Here is a 19,404-nt window from a genome sequence, read left to right as displayed (position 1 = left end):
CAGGCTCCAGGCTCTGAGCTAGCTGTCAGCATAGAGCTTGATGCGGGGCTCGAACCCACAAACCATGAGGTCATGACCTGAGCCGAAGTCGGACACTTAACTGACTGAGCCACCCAGACGCCCCTCTCCTTCTATTCTGAATTATAGCCTTGATGGATACAGTATTCTTGGCTGAATATTTTTTCCTATTCAACACTTGAAACCTATCATGCTACTCTTTTCTGGCTTGCCAGGATTATGTTGAAAAATCTCTAGCTAGCTTTATGAGTTTTCCTTTGTGAATTAAGAATTTATTTTGCCTTGCTACTGTTAAGATTTTTATTTGTAATTATGCTTTGACAATTAAATTGCAGCATGTCTTGGTGTTGGACTGCTTTACTTTATTTTGATGGGAGTTCCCTGTTCCTCTTGGATCTGGATGTCTGTTTCCTTCCCCAGATTAGGGATATTTTCAGCTATTATTTATTCAAATAAATTTTCTGCCTCTTTTTCTCCCTATTATTCTTCTGCGACTCGTATAATATAAACATTACTACATATGATGGGGTTACTGAGTTCCCGAAGGCTATTCTTGTGTTACATAGTTATTCTTCTCTTTTGTTAAGCTTCATTAATTTACATTACTTCGTCTCTTAAGTCACTAATTCATTCTCTACTTCTATTCTGCTGTTCATTGCATCAGGCATGTTTCTTTTTTTTAAAAAAAAAAAAGGTTATTTATTTTTGAGAGAGAGTGTGAGTGGAGGAGGGGAAGAAAAAGGAGGAATCAGAAGCAGGCCCCAATCTCTGAGCTGTCAGCACAGAACCCAACGCAGAACTCAAACTCATGAACCATGAGTTCATGCCCTGAGATGAAGTCAGATGCTTAACTGACTGAGTCACTCAGGTGCCCCTGCATCAAGTGTGTTTCTAATCTTGTTTATTTCACTCTTCATCTCTGGTTGAATCTTTTTAATTCTTATCTCTGTGGTAAGTGTCTCACTGATGTCTTCCATTCTTTTCTCAAGTCCAGTGAGCAGCCTTATAATCATTGCTTTACATTCTCTATCAGTCATGTTACTTATATTTGTTTTGCTTAGATCTCTGGCTTTCATCTATTGTGTTCTTTCATTTAGGATAATTTCGTCTTTCTTCACGTTTTGTCTGTCTGTCTTCTTGTGTGTGTTAGAAAAGACAGTTTTGTCTCTTGCTTCTAAAAGCAATGGCCCGGGGCGCCTGGGTGGCTTAGTCGGTTAAGCGTCTGACTTTCGCTTGGGTCATGATCTCGCGGTTCGTGGGTTCGAGCCCTGCGTCGGGCTCTGTGCTGACTGCCAGCTCAGAGCCTGGAGCCTGTTTCAGTCTGTGACTCCCTCTCTCTCTGACCCTCCCTTGCTCACGCTGTCTCTCTCTCTCTCTCCTAGAAATAAATAAAAAACATTAAAAAAATAAAAAATTAAAAGCAATGGCCCTATGAAGAAGATAGCATGCAATGCCCTGTGCCTGGCACTTCATGGAATTTCTCTGGTGTGTTCTGTATGCACTCTGAAGTTGTCTTGGCTGTTCTATCCTTCAGGCCAGTAATAGGTAGTGGTTCTTGCCTGCTGTGGGAAGTGTTTTGTTCTGGCCTGAATGTGGCAAGTTTTAATTAGGTGTCCTCTGAACTGCTTGTGAAATGAGTCCTGTCATCACCTCCACAGGAACTGAGACCTTGGAAACTCTCTGGTCAGGAGACATGGTGTGGGCAGGTGTTTGTGCTGGTATTCTTGGGGAAGGACCCATTGCACTGGGTTTGAGGCTAGCCTGAGGAACTGAGAAGGGCAGTTCCACCAGAGAGAAGGTGGTGGGAATTGATGTAAGCAAATTAGGCAATCAGTGTTGGTGCTGTGCCACTTCCTTCAGGTGATTCTGTGTTTATACTGAGGAGTGGAGGAGGGAGATGGCAGCTGCCAGTGTTTTTTTTTTCCCCCAGAGTTGTCTCCCTGAACATGGCATCTCAGGGACCCACTCTGATAAAACCAAGTCATCTCCCCCTGTGTTCCTCAAGCATTTTTCAGATAGCTGCTTCCATGCTCTCTGCCCCAGAATTGTTTGTATGCTTTCTTACCAGGAGCATTGCAGTGCCCTTCAAGCTCTATCCCAGCCAAGCTAATAGACCTTTAAATTCCAGGCTTTAAGCCTGGGTGATTGCTAGAACTCACAAAATTCAGGCCGTCTCATTTTCCAAACCAACGGCTTTGAGGAAATATTTTTTATGCATTCCCTCTGTGCAACTCTCTCTCTTGCCCTTCTCTGTGACCAAGGCTACCTCCCCTCCACAGTATCTATGATATATTTTTCCCCGTAACCATGTCTCCACACTTCCTATCTTCTTCAATATGCCCTCTCCTCTCCCTTTAGTTATGAACTCTGTTTTATCAGTATTGGTCAATTTCTGGGGTATTTAGCTTGATTTGATAGTTATTTTGTGTTCATGGGATGAGGCAAGCCTAGGATTCTCATACTCAACCACAATCTTCTTGCTCCTTATAGTTCAAAATAGTGAAATGTTTTTTCAAATATGTTTCCATTTTTAATTTAGTTGTTTTCATGTTTAGTCTTGGGAGTTCTTTATGTATTCTGGATACAGAGATGAAAACTTGGCTACTATGGTCAGAACAGGCTCCTCTAAGAAAGTGAAGTTTAAACTGATACTTGAATGATACATAGGAACAAGTCATATTAAGGAATTTTCAGAACACCTTGAACCCCAAGTATAAATACCTTGAAACAGGAATAATCTCAGTGAGTTTGAGGATAAAAGGAGGCAGCATAGCTATAGCAAAATGAACAATATGGATAAGAGTAGGAAAATTAATTTGTAGAGATAAAAAATAAGAAATATTATCTTGATCCTTGCAATCCATACTAATGAGTTTTTATTTAATTGTAATTGCAATAGACGGCTGTTGCAGGGGTGTGACATTGTCGACTTTATATTTTAAAGGATTATATTTCTTTGGCTCATGGACCTACATCACTGTCACTCCATCTCTGTTTTTTGTTTGTTTGTTTGTTTGTTTGTTTTCATCATATCTTCTTTTTTTTGGAGTTTTATTTATTTATTTTTACACATAGTTTATTGCCAAATTAGTTTCCACATAACACCCAGTGCTCATCCCCACAAGTGCCCTCTTCCATGCCCATCCCCCCTCCCCCCTACATCCATCAGTCCTCAGTTTTTGTCAGCATTCAAGAGTCTCTCATGGTTTGCCTCCCTCCCTTTCCCCCACCATTTCCCCCCTTCTTCTCCCCCTTGTTCCTCAGTTAAGGAATGCAGACAGCCTCTAGAAGGTAGCAAAGTCAAGGAAACACATTCACCCCTAGAGTCCCCAGAAGAAATGCTGCTCATTTTTAGACTGCTGATCTCCAGACTCATTTTAGACTGTTGATCTCCATAACTGTAAGATAACAAATGTGTATTGTTTTAAGACGTCAAGTTTGTGATAATTTGGTATAGCAGCAACTGACCTGTCCACTGACCAGGAACAGTCCTATTGGACCATTATGTGAGCAAGAAATAAACTTGTATTGTGTTAATCCACTGAAAAAAAAAAGGATTATATTTATTGTTATCTGGGACATGTGTTATAAGGGACAATTTAGGTGCTTATTATGGTTATTCAGGTGACAGAACATGAAGGCATAGAATAAGGTATTAACAGTGGAGACAGATAGAAGTGTGTGGATAGGGGATATATTTCTTAGGTGTATCTCTCATAACTTGCTGATGGACATGAGATATAGGGGAAAAGAATCAAAAATAATTCTTGATTATTGACTTCAACAACTGGTTTCACTATTTACTGAAACAGAAGGAGTAGATTTGAGGGAGAAATCAATGATGTACTTTGGATATGTTGAGTTTGAGATGAAAATTAGACAAATGTAAATATCAAGCAAGAAATTGAATAATGGAGTCTAGAACTCAATGTAGAGGTTGGAGAATAGTTTAGTCTAGAACTCAATATAGACGTTGGAGAATAGTTTAGGGAAGGAGAATAACCTGATCAAATCACGGAACTGTGAAGGTATGTGATATGCTAAAGTAAATAATTAGTTAACTTTGCCCAGTGTATATTTTGCAAAAGTAGGAAGAGTAAAAAATAAAGCTAAAAGGTAGGTTATGGCTGAGTTATAAGGGCTTGGATGCTTGGATGAAGTGTTTGAGCTTCATTCATTGGGTATAAGGGAGACATTAAAAATTTGAAGAGAAGTGGGGCACCTGGGTGGCTTAGTCGGTTAAGCGTCCGACTTTCGCTTAGGTCATGGTCTCGCGGTTCGTGGGTTCGAGCCCCGCGTCGGGCTCTGTGCTGACTGCCAGCTCAGAGCCTGGAGCCTATTTCAGAGTCTGTGTCTCCCTCTCTCTCTGACCCTCCTCTGCTCACACTGTCTCTCTCTCTCCTAGAAATAAATAAAAATATTGAAAAAAATTTTGAAGAGAAGAATGACATGAATAAAGAGAAGTTTGGGAAAGATTGATATCATATAGCAAAAACAACGTTCAGAAAGAGTAATGAAGTTGAAGAGCTTACACTTACCACTTCCAAAACTTACTATATAAAGCTACAATAATCAAGACTGTGTGGTAATGGCATAAAAATATATAGGTTAATAGATAGAATTGACAGTACAGAAATAAAACCTCATACTTATGGTAAATTAATTTTTAAGAAGGCTGCCAAGACTAATTAATGGAGAAATGATAGTCTTTTCAACAAATGGTGCTGAGACATACTAAATACTTACATGCAAAACAATGGAATCATAACCCCTACCTCTTACCATATAGAAAACCTAACTCAAAACAGATCAAACACATAAATGTAAGGACTAAAGGTGCAAAAATTTTAAACATAAAAGTAAATGTTTGTGACCTTGAGGTAGAAACATGTTTCTTAAATACACAAGTGACTAAATAAATAAGTAAATAAATTTTCAACTCCTTTGAAATTAAAAACTTTTGTGCTTCAAAGTGCACTATCAAGAAAGTGAAAAGTGGCAGGTACCTTTGTATGTAGCAAAGCATCAGTGGTTCCTTCTGAGTAAGGTAGCCATTGCAGAGGTGACTCTTTTGGAGGGCTCAGCAGCAGTAACTCCTTGTGTGGAAAATCAATGCAGTAGTGACTCCTACTCTGGGAGAATACAGAGGTGTTGGCTCCTTGTTAGGAGAGGGGGGCATAATTGGCTCCTTCTTGGGCTTGAGGTTGTTAATGGCTTTTTATGGGAGAGCAGGATGTCTATGGATCTTTGGGTGGGGAGTTGAAGCAGCTTCTTCTTGGTGGGGAATGTGCAGCATTAGCGGCTCCTTCTAGTGTAAGGCAGAGAAAAAATGGCCTCTTCTCCTGGAAAATGCAGCATTGATGCATCTAAGAGGCAGCAGTTTTTTCTGAGTGTTGGGCATGGAGTGGTAGCAGCTTCTTCTTGGAGGGGTGCAGTGCTGGTGTCTCCTTCTAAGGGAGTAGACTAGTAGCAGCTCCTTCTCTTATGAAACACAGCAGAAATGACTCATTGTGGAGCTGGAAGCAAATAACCTGTGATTCTTTGGGGGGAAGGAACACTGGCAGTGGCTCCTTAAGGGGCATTGCAGTGGAGGATCCTTCTTGAAGAACAAGGTAATGGCAGTTCCTCTGAGGAGGCAGATAAGCTACAACTTCTTCTTGGGTTGGGGCAAAGTGGTAATGATTTCTTCTTATAGAAGTGGAAGAATAACAGGGGCTCCAGGCAGCACAGTCATCTAGGGTCAGTGCCAAGAAGGACTCCCTGATGATGAGGACTGCTGGGGTTCACCTTCTGTTCTTTTTCTCCATGGGTGTCCCCTCTTGGTACCAGCTGCACCATACTGGGATGATATAGGTAAGATAACTCCTATACTTTTTCATACGGTCATGTTCAGGGTTTTGTCTGTGTTATGATAATTTCTTCATATATTCTAGAGCTTTCTCTGATGTATTTTTGTTAGTATATAGCTGTTTATTCCTTATTTTTGTTGTTATTGTGGGAGGAAATGAGCATTGAGACCGTCATAGTCTGGTAACCTGCTGACATCCATCCTATGTAATTGAATATGTATAAAGTACTCAAAACAGGCAAGTCTATGGAGACGTAGACTAGTGGTTGTCCAAGTCCTGAGTGAGTGGGTGATTACACAATGATGGCTAACTAGTGAAGATTTTATTTTAGAGTAGTAATATTTCTCAAATTGATGTGGTGATGTTACAAAATTCTGTGAATACACTAAAAAACATTGAACTGTACCCTTTAATCTGGTGAATTGTATGGTATGCAAATTTTATCTCATTAGAAATGTTATAAAAGTAATATGGCACCAGTTGGAAATGGATTGGAAAGAAGAAAACTTGGTGGCAGAGAAACATGTTAGGGGGTTTAGTAATAGTCTAGTTGAGAAAATAAAGGTCTATACTGGGGCAATATTATTGGAATACAAAGGAGGAGAGCATGGAAATATGATATATTGTAGAGGTACAATCAATAGAACTTACTATGTGGTTGCATGTTGAGTGAGTAAAGGTTAGAAGACAAAGACTAAAGTGTTGAGTCTGGATAAGTAGGAGGATTTTGGTATCATTACTAGATACTGGGAGAACAGATTGAGTAACAGGTTATTTTTTAAAAGGAGAGAGGTGAATTCAGAACAATTTTAGTTTTTGATGTGTTGTCATGACAATCTTTAAAAGATACTCAGTATCTAATTTAAAAATTCAGATTGGAGCGTGATGCTAGTAAGGAAGTTCTGGTTAAGTACTTAAAAGTCATCAATACGGGGCGCCTGGGTGGCTTAGTCGGTTAAGCGTCCGACTTTCGCTTAGGTCATGATCTCGCGGTTCGTGGGTTCGAGCCCCGCGTCGGGCTCTGTGCTGACTGCCAGCTCAGAGCCTGGAGCCTGTTTCGGTCTGTGGCTCCCTCTCTCTCTGACCCTCCCCTGCTCACGCTATCTCTCTCTCTCCTAGAAATAAATAAAAAACATTAAAAAAAAAGAAATTTAAAAAAAAAAAAGAGTCATCAATACATAGATTATAATTGACACCAGAAAGATAGCTAAAAATGTCCATGGAGAGAGTATGGAAGAAGAAGAAGAAGAAGAAGAAGAAGAAGAAGAAGAAGAAGAAGAAGAAGAAGAAGAAGAGGAGGAGGAGGAGGAGGAGGAGGACTAGAGACAGTGCCTTGGGAAAATAGCTGAATATAGGAGGCAGTAGCAAGAAAAAGAGAAAAAAAAAAAAAAAAAAACAGTGCCTAAAAAGGAAGGAGGGAGGACATTATAAGTAGAGAGAAAAATATCAGAGTTGCTTTACCATAGGACTGGATCTGGGTTTTTAAAGATAGGGGTAGTAGAAGAGAGGCTGAAGGTGTCTCAGGAGGGAGAAGAGCAATGCCATAAAATTAGAATGCAGATTGGTATATGGAAAAAGGTCTTAAAGGTCCTGAGGCTCATCCACCACAGCTTATTGGAAAACCTGAGAGTTGGGGGAAAAATGACTTGGCCCAACTGGAGATCCCTGTTACCCTTCCTAGGTGAGGTTCTCACTTACCAATGGAACATCCCAGAAAGATCTGGCCCAGGGCCCAATGATTCTGCTTGTGTTTCCTGGATCTATTATTCTGCAGTGGATCCCATCAAGGTAAAGACACTATTGGTTTCCTGGAGGTGAGTCTCATATATGCTGCAGCTCAGAGTTTGTAGAAAACTCATCAAATGTAGGACTTATTTTAATAGAAGGAGTGATAAAAGGAATAGGTAGCACCATATCTTTCTCCTAAGGGTTTTCTTCTTTGTTTCTTTTTCTAGGATCCTAAAGTCCAGTATGTTCCCATTTAAAAAGCCTAGGATTGGTTGTCAAGTGACTGGAGTCTTATCCCCAAATTTGTTTCAATATTGCCTTTGGAGTGATTTTAAATAAGTCATTATCTCCTCATTTCCTCATCCAGAAAATGAGTTTATCTATGTAGCCAACCATTCACAGCCAGCTGTTAGAAAAAATATATATATAATGAAGTTATTTATATATTTTATATATTTATTTACATAAACATATATTTTCTATTTATATGTAACTATATTATTTATATATAAAAATAAATAAAATACTAACAGCTCCTTAAAAAAACATATAATAAAAGGACGCCTGGGTAGCTCAGTTGAATAAGCATCCAGCTCTTAACCTCAGCTCAGACCGTAATCTCACAGTTCATGGGTTTGAGCCCCACATTGGGCTCCGCACTGCCAGTGCAGAGACTCCTTGTTATTCTCTCTCTCTCTCTCTCTCTGCCCCTCCCGTGCTCATGTGCTCTGCATTTCCCTCTCTCAAAATAAATAAATAAACTTAAAAAATAATAAAAGAACCCATATAATAGAAAATGTTATGAGGGGTCTATGAGAGAGTGATTACTTTTGGCTGGAAGAGGAGATGATGAAATGGAAGCTGAAGAATGCACCACAATGAAAGTTACACATATTTATTTCATACTTTATGACTTGATATCTAAATAGAAGTATACCTTAACATAAGGTATGTGGAAGGTATTATAGGAAGAAGAAGCAATATAAGGAAAGGCACTGGGTTGTGAAAGTGCCTTGTGAGTTTGGAGATCAATGGAGAGTCCAGCCTAACTAAAATATAGGTTGCATTGTACATCTTACCTGTCTCTCAAATTATTGTGAAGTTGAATTCAATTAACATAGTGGAAGTGCTTATAAATGTAAGACATTATGATAAAGTGTTGAGTACTGACTTGGATGTTAGTCTGGCACCCTGTACAACACTGATACCCAGGAGCAACTCCATTTTATTTACTGTCTCCCCCTTCCCTCCATCCTCAGGACATGTATAGTGGCCTGGTTGGACCCTTGACCATCTGCCGAAAGGGCATTCTGGAGCCCTATGGAGGACGGAGTGACATGGACCGAGAATTTGCCTTGCTATTCTTGATCTTTGATGAGAACCAATCTTGGTATCTGGAGGAGAATGTAGCAACCCATGGGGCCCAGGAGCCAGGCCGCATTAACCTTCAGAATGAGACTTTTTTGGAGAGCAATAAAATGCACGGTCTGTAGAAAATAATCTACTTTTCCTCCAAAGAACTCCCCATTGGTTGCACGGGGGTATTATATATACAAAATAGATAAGTAGTCGGCATTACATCAGGTGCCCATAAAGCAGGAAGCTCATTCTGTAAAGTTGTAGGGACGCCAGAATAGTTTTAACACACTAGAAAAGAAAGATGGACATTTGTGACCTTCAATGCACCTGGTAGGTTGGCTGTTTAGGGCCCTTCTATTTCAAAATCTTGTGTTTAGTCTCTCAATATCATTTTATCTCTTTACCCCTCTGGATCTGGAGGGGTAAAGAAATAAACTTTCTCAATAGATTCCAATATAGACAAATGAAGGAAAGTTTGTCTTTTAGTCTAATTTCACAACAAAGATTCAATTTTACAATTAGAAAAGGACCTCAGAGAATGTAATACTGGATTTATACTACGTACAATGAAGAGTTTTTTGATGCTTGAATGGATTTTGAAAGGAAATTGTGGATCCATGCCTTCCTTTGTTTCAGAGATCCGTGTAGAATTTCACAAACGAGGAAATCTAAAATAAGAGTGAGAACTTAAATACATTGAAATATGTGAAGTGATTTCTCACCATCTTTTTTAGTGTAATATTTGTTTGACTTGAGGATAAGGTGAAGCTTTGGTAGTGATTCCAATGGAAATCAAATTTAGTATTTCATTGTCACATTGATTCTAGCTATTTCCCCTTGCTAGAGATAGAAGATTCACAAACTGAACAATGTGAACTTTTTACCTTCTGTCAAATCAGAGAAGGTGGTTCCCCAGGAGAAAAAGGGAATTAGGGGGGCACCTGGGTGGCTCAGTCCATTGAGCTTTTGACTTCAACTCAGGTCATGATCTCCCAGTTCGTGAGTTCGAGCCCCGCGTCGGGATCTGTGCTGACGTCTCAGAGCCTGGAGCCTGCTTCGGATTCTGTGTCTCCCTCTCTTTCCTGCCTCTCCCCTGCTCGTGCTTTGTCTCTCTCTCAAAAAACAACACTGTTTTTTTTTTAAAAGGGGAATTAGGGCACATTTAGACATTGCTAGTGTCTGTTTGGTTAAGGAACATTTCTATATGTTTGTTTATATGTTCATTCATCCAAACTCTTCAGGCATCAATCCTTCTACGTATCTATCAGGAATTTGTTGAACACTTTCCTAATGCTGGTACTGAAGATAGAAAGATAATGATAGGATCTGAGGGAAAATACATAATAAATCCTTCCTTTCCCTTCCAGATTCCCAAACCAATTCGAAAGAGAGGGAGGGAGAGAAAGAGAGAGAGAGAGAGAGAGAGAGAGAGAGAGAGAGAGAGGATTATGATCAAATGTGAGCTTACTGAGTTTACTGAGAAGAAACTAATTGAACCTAATTAGTTTCATTGAGAATTAGTTCTTCAAAAAGAGCTAATTGGAACACTGAATTTATTTCTGAAACTAAATGGACTTGCTAATACTCCTCCTGCAGTGAATAGATTTTCTACCCTTTCATTGATAGAGATAAAAAATAGCCCTCCCCTTTGCAGTGGAAGAATCTTCTCTACAATGTAACATTAAATCAATATGCATTCTTTTCTGAGGTGAGACCAATTCAAGAGAGAGAAGATTCATAAGGTGTAGAGTTGAGCAATTTTAGTTACTTTTTTTTTTAACTCACAATTTGGTTGGGGTAAATACAGAGATAGGCAATAAATGTTCCTTCCATTATTTCCCTCTTGAAATGTAGAATAAAAATGACTTTCCTCCATGAGAACATGTGGGGCACAGGAATGTGCTCTGGGCATAGTCCTGATAATGTTAATTAACATGGCTATGAGTAGTTTGTTGTCGTTAGAGCATATGATGTGGCCTGCGAAGAAACAGACAAAGAGGTCCATGCATTAATATAATTATTAATTCCAAAAACACTGCAAGTACTTTTTATTTAGGCTCAGGTGTCTGCTGGGTGGGCTGAAGAATATAAGGAAACTATATTAGTATACTATATACTTTCATATCCTGCTTATTAGGAACCCATAGTCCAGATGGGGATATGAGCTTCCACCATTTAAAAGACGGTTAAGTATAGAAAGGAGTTTTTGGTGAGTTCCAAATAGTGGTACAGATAGTACTGGAGGAGTTCAGAAGTAGGAGTAAATGAAGAGAAAGAGAGTTACTAAGAGGAGCTAGTTCAAGGAAGTGTTCTTGGATAAGGTGAAGTTATGATTCTGCTTTGAAAAGATGAATAAAAGAAGGCAAGATTTCTAGGGGGAAGTTCAGAAACATGAGCAAGGACACAAAGAAAATGCATATGGGGCCATATTGGGGATAATGAATAAACACCCTCATTGGAATAAATGTGTTAGATAATGGGAAATGAGTATGAAGGTGATTTGGCCTTATATTTTGAAGGACTTTGCTGGATGAACTAAGGAGCTTGATCTTTTAGACAGGAGGGTTCTATTATAGTATTTTAAGCAGTAGAAAGATACAGTCAAATTAGATATTTAGAAAGACCGCTCTTACAACACTAATGTGTAAGATAGACTGATGGGAGGCAAATGGTATAGAGATTAGAGAAGTTAAGAAGATATTGTTATCAGGGCCCCTAGGTGGCTCAGTCGGTTAAGCATTCGACTTGGCTCAGGTCATGACCTCACGGTTTGTGGGTTGGAGCCCCACGTCGGGCTCTGTGCTGAGAGCTCAGAGCCTGGAGCCTGTTTCAGATTCCGTCTCTACCTCTCTCTCTGACCCCGCCCCCCGCTCACGCTATCTCTATCTCTCTCTCAGAAATAAATAAAACATTAAAAAAAGAGAAGATATTGTTATCATCAAACATGATAGGGACTAGCCCTAAGGCAATGGTAATGGGAAATCAAAACAAAAGATATGAGACCTTTTTTTGTGTTTTACAGCCATTAATGGAATGCTCTACAGCAACCTCAGAGGTCTTACCATGTACCAAGGAGAACGAGTGGCATGGTACATGCTGGCCATGGGCCAAGATATTGACCTACACACCATCCACTTCCATGCAGAGAGCTTTCTATATCGGGTGAGCTGGAAAAGGGCTGAGTATCACAGGAGTATTTAGAGGAATGCTTTGACAGTCAGTAAAGAAGAAGGGGATAGCTTCTTAAGGAACAAGATAATAGTTAAAACAGGAAAGGTCTTGTACGTGGAGAATTGAGCTGGGAAATCTAGTTTGGCTGTGCACTCCAGCGTTAGTCACTTCCCTCTAGTCCTTAGCTTTCCCCTCTAATATAGAAGAAAAAAATAGCTCAAAAGAGAAGAAGAAGAAGAAGAAGAAGAAGAAGAAGAAGAAGAAGAAGAAGAAGAAGAAGAAGAAATGAGCAGCTCATTTGTGGTGTCAGTAGATTGAAGAAACCAATGTAATTAAATATTAGTCAAAGACTGGAGTAACAGTAAACACTGATCTTAAGAGCAAGAAATTTCATAGTGATGTCTCAGAATCTATGAAAGTTCGTAATCCATTATAAGAAGAACTTCAATTCCGAAGCTACCTGAAACAACATGTAGGTTTTGAAAAAGATTTAGTCTTAGGGAAAGGGGGCAGAGTTGAAGGCACTGATACATATTTAAAGATACAGAGGTGTGATAAAGATGATAGAATTGAAGAGAAAATTCAATTGAGTTAAATTTCTAAAGGAAATATGTGGTTCCTTCCTAGGAGTCAAGGCTTAAGTCAAATTCCCCAGATGTCAGCCTGCTGAAAAGTATGGAGATACTAGTTTTAGTTCCCAAAGGAATATGGGATGTCTTTTACTTTAAGAAAAAGTAGGAAGATATGTTCTCCTCTGTTGGTTCAGTTTGGGTGGGGAGGTTTATCCGGGAGATGGATAAGGTGGACTCTTTAAGCTACTCTCTGATCTATGAATCTTGGAGCCCCATGTCCCTGATTTGTACATCCAAGCTTTTTAGCTCCTGTAAGCTCTGAGATGAACTCTTTATCCTTCATTTTTTTTCTTTTCCACCCCACTCTCTTTTGCAGAATGGAGAGAGCTACCGTGCAGATGTGGTAGATCTGTTCCCAGGGACCTTTGAGATTGTGGAGATGGTAGCCAGCAACCCCGGGACATGGCTGATGCACTGCCATGTTTCTGACCATGTTCATGCTGGCATGGAGACCCTTTTTACTGTCTTATCCCAAAGAGGTAAGGTCTAACTTCCCAAGATTTGAAATATTTGAACACTTAATGTAGCCTACAGGAACCAGATAATCCTGAGAAATACTTTACCCCTGTCTTTATGATCCCAGAAGAACCAGGACTTGGACAGAGCATGCCCCACCTCGGTGTTCTCCCAACTAATATTTCTCATTCTCTATTACTCCCTTGCTCCTTCCCTCTCCTAATTACTTTGACTCCTGTTGATTTCACATGGGTTGACCCAACCTGAAATTCATTACGTTTTATGCATTGTTGCTTAGCATAGATTTGCTTCCCTTGAAATATATTTCATTTAAATATAAATTTATAATTTTAGGGTTTATTAGAAGCACTGACTATTTCAAGAAATCTTGCTAATGAGTTCTTTAAAAAGAGAAATATAGTTCTAATAGTCACCCCTTAATTGATTTGTTTTGTGGAGCTTGTGAAAAAATTATTTCTGTCTTGGAACAACTATGTCTAAAGCTAGATGGAGATATTGGCCTTCAGTTGAGGCTTATCTCAGAAAGAACTGTTACCAAGGGTGCAAAAAAGTTTTGCCTTATTTCTTGTTTTCATATGGAGAGTGAATTGCTGGGTTAGTTTCTTTGCCAATCAGTTTTGTTCATCACCAAGAACATAAAACTTTAGGCTGGGCATGGATTATTTTCTTCTGGTCATTAATTGTTTAAGAGGTTCTTGATCTGTGTCTAGGATTTTCAGTTATTGGCACTCTATCAGCAGAAATAGAAACTTTGAAAATATCTTTGGGCTTTCAAACAAGCTTAGCAATCCAAACTAGACAACACAACTCTGCTCATTACCCCCAAGGAAAGAGAAAATTTCCATTATAATAGTCCATATTTTTTAAAAGCTTTGTTCTCTAGTAACCTATATGGCTAAAATATTTCTTCAACTTACTACTATAATACTATTCCTTACTACTCAGATAGGTGCACAAAATTTTTTGTTGTGTTTCGTCAGCCCTTAATACCAAAGTCAAGTGATGAATTAATGTGTCATAAAGATCCTACAGGTTCAAGACAACAGGTTTTGTCTGTGAATAATAATGGGTCATCCAAAATATGGACCATTTAACTGACAACAGACTATCTCAATATATAACATCAGAGAACTTCCATGAGTAAGGATACCTCATATCTCTCTCTGACAATGAGCCAGCCCATAGAGCCTATTTGCTTTTTTGTTTCTTTATACCTCACATTGGTCTAATTCAATATTGCTCCAACCACATATATGCTACCTGGCCAACAAGAGGGAATAGTTGTAGACAGGGAAGAAAGGACTAATTGTTGAAACAAGGTTGCTGATGAGAAAACAGGGGATGAAAACCAGAGATAAAATGAAAAATTAGACCGAAGTAGGTTTTTTTTTTTTTTAACTAAAAGAAGAGAAAAGACAGTAAAGTAAATGATCATTGTGTAAGTTTGGGTGAGGAGCTTGACTGGAAAGTTAGAATATTTGCTCATGGACTCTGTTTCATTTGTTCATTTGTGAGAGAGAAGCTAAATTCATCTGCTGAGAGTAAAAGATAGAAAGTGAGATAAGGCCCTTGAAGAGAGTGGGCTAAGCTTTGAAATAACCACTTTGGGAAACAGGAAAACAGCTTACTCTGAGTGATAGAAAAAAATTTAATTATTGACAGGCAGAATTGAGGACTTTGTTAAAATGGACACAAAGAATACTTATCTTTACAATTACATGATTTTTCTCTACCAACATTCAGCATACCAGACAAAATACAGAGAAAGTATAGTCGCTGTGGTTTAAGTAGTTGATTATAATACTCCTGGTAAGTTAGTAGTTGAAGTGATAGACCATAGAGTCTAGCCAGACCAGGAATGGGAAAGATAAAAACAAAACAAAACAGGATAAAGCTGACAGTTCGGGGGGAAATGGAAGGAGCCAGGATCTAGAGATATATATAAGGTGAGGGTAACAGGTTAAAGGAAATAACTATCATTAAACCATGGAAGGAAGAGGAGGCTGTTGTTAGATTTTATATTTCTGAGATGGAGCAGTTCTGAATAACAAGTCCAATGTGATCATGGGAGTTGTTAATAGAATAAGAGTAGATATAAAAATTGTTGAAATTAAGAGGTCCAGAAACTGTGAAGTTTGAATGGGTCAACAACTATGATGGGGATTGAGGAATGGAAAGACTGAGTCAGGTACCAAAGACTACCATGAATGAAAAGAAGTACTGTGTAACCATGACAAAAAGCGGTTGTGGGTTTTCTAGCCAAATAATATAATCTTCAAAAGAGATAGATATTTACCCAAAAAGGGAGGAATAACTATCTGAAAGCAGTATTGAGAGGATATAAAGGAAACATAATCCTCAGAGAAGAGGTCAGCCTAATTAAACCAAGAAGAGGAAGAAGTGTTCTGAAAAGGGTTTGAATATGTAGAGATGTAGTTTTGATAAAGAGCAGAGATTTACTGAAGGGAAGGTGGGAAGGGGTGACAAAGAACACAAGAATGTAGATAGGAAATAATGGCAGAGGGGTGACTTACCTTTTGGACTCCTAAGCCTGTTTTTGCTTATATTTTTGTCACTACCTAAAATCAAATCCATATACCAATAATGACTTTGACCATAAAGTAATTAATTCCAGGCACCTTCATTTTGCTTTTGATATGACAGAGAAATTCCTCTATCCAATGCCAATGCCCACAGCAAACTTGTGGATTGGTAGGAAGAATAACAGAGCTAATTAACCTCTTTTTTTTTTTTCTTCTCCAGAACATGTAAGCACTATCACCACTGACATCACCAAAGAGATTGGAAAAGGTAGGGAGAGTAATGCACAACCTGGGTAGTTATATGTGGTGTGCACTTGGTGGGGGGGGAGGTGTAGTGCCTCTAGAAGATGAGATTCACTACCAAAAGGTGGACTACAATACTAGCAGGAAACACCCTGAGATATCTGTAATACTTCAATACTTCAAAACCCAGGAACCTAAAGGTCAGCTTTTCTCAGTAGATTTATTCTCTCTACCCCCCACTCCCAACATCCTAAGTTGTGGAAAACAGCTTCATCCCCAGTTGAAAGTTGCTATCTTAGCTTCTCACCTAATGTGTGAGGACGGGGGGTGGGGGTGGGAAACTCAAGGCTTCTCTGGGTTGGACTTGAAGGGGCTGTAACACAGACATAAAATACTCACAGAGAAAGTATGAAACTAGTATAAAAACCATACAGCCTACATCAGCTTTTTTTTTTTTCTTGCTTCTATGGAATACTAAACAGTTGACTCTTTGAAACCACCCATTTCTTCCTTTCACAAAAGTAGAGATTCTTGTCCTACCTAAATTAGGTCCAAATAGTGGAACTTTACCTACCCCACTCTTCTTCATCCCATTTGTACCTGGACTGAGAAAGGCTTAGAGAGTTATGAGAGGTAGAAGGGATGCTACAGATCACCAGTTTAATATGGAGATTTTTTGCAACTATGCTTGGAAAAGTCCTAATGATCTCCCTAAGTATCTTATAAACTGTCAACCAGTGGACTAAGGTATGTTTTGGAGGGATTGGGGATAGTAAAAGTGAGTCTGGTAGAGTGGAGTGCAATACATATATATTTGTATATTTGTATACATACACATAGATATATTAGTGTGTGTATATACATATTTGTGTGTTTATTTGTATATACATAAAACATATTTCTGTGTAGATACATACATACATACTCACTCATAAGTTGTTACTTGTTAAAACTCCACAATCAGGGGGGAAAAGCCCTCAAAACTGTTGGTCTAATAAAACCCAATAATTTTCTACATGAGAAACTGAAAGATAGAAAGTAATTTGTCAGAGGTCACAAGACGAGTACGTGGTATAATGTAAACTCAGAACTAGGATGTTTTCCAGCTTCCATTTGAACTTGTATTTCATCCTTTCTTATATCTTTAAGAATGTTCATTCACCCATTTATATATTTATCAAACATGTGCTGAGTTCCAGGGAAACGAAAAGAAGTAAGATATTAATATCCAGGAGATTTGCATCTATTTGTGGAATGAGATACAAAATCAATAATGGCATTGCTGGTATACATTGTAAAAAAGGGCAAAAACAACAGCTATTAGTTATTATTTATTTGCTATCTTCCAGGTGCTATGCTAAATATTTTATAAATATTAACTCACTTAAATCTCACACTAAACTTCTGAGCTAAGTATAGTTTTTATCATCATTTTATAAAAGAGGAGACTGAAGTCCAGATGTGTGGGAGATTAGTTCACTTGGCTGAGGCAAGTAAATCATGGGAATACAAACAGTACAGGTACTTTGGGAACACAGAAGAAAAGACCATTAACTGACCTTAAAGGTAACATTTAAGATGAGGATAGAAAGATGAAGAGGGAGAAAGGGTGGCCTGAAAGAGGGTCACCTATTCTTGGAAACAAAGAATGAGTTGCTTTGGCTAAAGAGTAGAAGATAAAACTAAAAAAAAGGTAGGTTAGAGCCTGATTGTGAGAGTCAGAATGCCTGGCTTGTTTCATAGCCTTACTCTGTAGGTTAATTGAAGATCACCAAAAGTTTGCATATCAGTAACTAAAACAATCAGAGTATTTCACCTGACATCAGTGTTATCAAGACCCAAAGAGCTGAGAGACCAGACAGCACAGTGTTAGGCTGTTGTCATGGTACAAATAGTCAAACTGAGCATTTATAAGCTAGATGATTGAGTCAAACTGCCTCCTTAAAGATTCCCCTCATTGATCCCAATTATATCCTCCGGAAACATATAAAACAAATCCAGTTCCTTTTATTGTTAGTTTTTCATCACAAGCATTTATATATTTGAAGAAATATACCAGGGCCCCTTCTACTCAGTTTTAGTTCTTTCCATGGGGGTAAAGAACAGTGATTACTCAGAGCTTTCTTGGGTGTGATTGCTTGTTACACAAATTCTTTGTAACCTATAAATCTATCTTCATAAGCTGGTCTTTTTAGGGATAGGAGAAATTTCTCTTCCCTGTGTTGATGGAGTTATTTCCTCTTTCCCAGGAGTTCACTGCAAATGGTGCCCCATTAAAGTACTCTCCAGCTCAGGTTGCCATTTTTCTGTTCTATTTCAGCATCAATCCTGAGAGACATTGGAGAAGGCAATGTGAAAGTGCTGGGCATGCAGATCCCTGTGAAGAATATTGAGATATTGACTTCTCTCTTAATTGCCATGAGTATCATTCTCTTGCTCACTGCTCTAGCTCTTGGTGGTGTGATCTGGTACCAGCATCGGCAGAGAAAGCTACGACGCAACAGGAGGTCCATCCTGGATGACAGCTTCAAGCTTCTGTCCCTCAAGCAATAACAGTTGGGTCCTACAACTGCACATCTTGAAGGCAGTCCCAGCAGGCCATGCTCTAGTAACTAACCCCACTCTCAAAAGGGGATGAATGGTAGAGAGTAGGAAAGTAAACTCATCTGGGAATTCTTTCACTTATTTATTTACATAGAAATTATGAACTTTCTCTTTTTCTTTATTTTTTCTCCACTTGGACAGCTGGGGCAAGGGAGTCCCATAGTATCCTATATCATAAATTTGAACAGCTGGATTATATCAACCCCTGACTCATGGAAGATCTGGAAATAATTAATAACCAATTCTTACAAAGTAGATACCAAGGGTAAAATTCATTGATTAGGTTTTTATTGCTTTTCAGGACCTATTTAAGTGAACTGTGAAGATAATCCACATCTAAACTAAGGGCTAAGAACATAGGCATGATGGAGAATGGGTGAAGTGGGATTTGAAGATCCAAATTTTACTTTGATTCTCCTTGGAAATGAACTATTTTGGAAGAGAGGGTATATGGAGTATTGTTGCTATGAGCACCTACAACCTCTAGAGCCAGAAGCTCCTCAGGAAGTCAGCATTCAAAGTTTCTGGCACAGTTGTCCACTCTGTACTTTAGCAAAAAAATATTGTACATTAAAGTACTTGTTAGAACACTATAAGAGTGAATGAACATTACTATCTTAATGATCTCTGTGGACTCTGGGAATTTGTGACCATGATTTAATCAAAGAGCACTCACTGGAAGAGGGGTATATTGGTCTACCTATCCTTTTTGTGGAGCCTATGTGTTTGTGTTTTGGAAATTAAAAAAAAATGTCTAAGTCAGAGTGGTGGGTACCATCT

General features: G+C 38.8%; 1 protein-coding gene across 1 annotated transcript in view; it reads left to right on the top strand.

The window, feature by feature from the left end:
- Positions 1-18,573, top strand: part of HEPH (hephaestin) — a 103,296-nt gene extending 84,723 nt beyond the window's left edge. Inside the window, 6 exon segments of the mRNA XM_039223452.1 lie at positions 7,549-7,655; positions 8,855-9,080; positions 11,977-12,116; positions 13,074-13,236; positions 15,998-16,045; positions 18,341-18,573. Coding sequence (XP_039079383.1) covers positions 7,549-7,655; positions 8,855-9,080; positions 11,977-12,116; positions 13,074-13,236; positions 15,998-16,045; positions 18,341-18,573 — 917 coding nt within the window.
- Positions 18,574-19,404: the final 831 nt, after the last annotated feature.

The sequence above is a fragment of the Hyaena hyaena genome, unplaced genomic scaffold, assembly GCF_003009895.1.
Source record: "Hyaena hyaena isolate Hyena2069 unplaced genomic scaffold, ASM300989v1 scaffold_1349, whole genome shotgun sequence".
In the NCBI taxonomy this organism is placed as follows: domain Eukaryota; kingdom Metazoa; phylum Chordata; class Mammalia; order Carnivora; family Hyaenidae; genus Hyaena; species Hyaena hyaena.
This window is presented reverse-complemented; position numbering and strand designations above follow the sequence as displayed.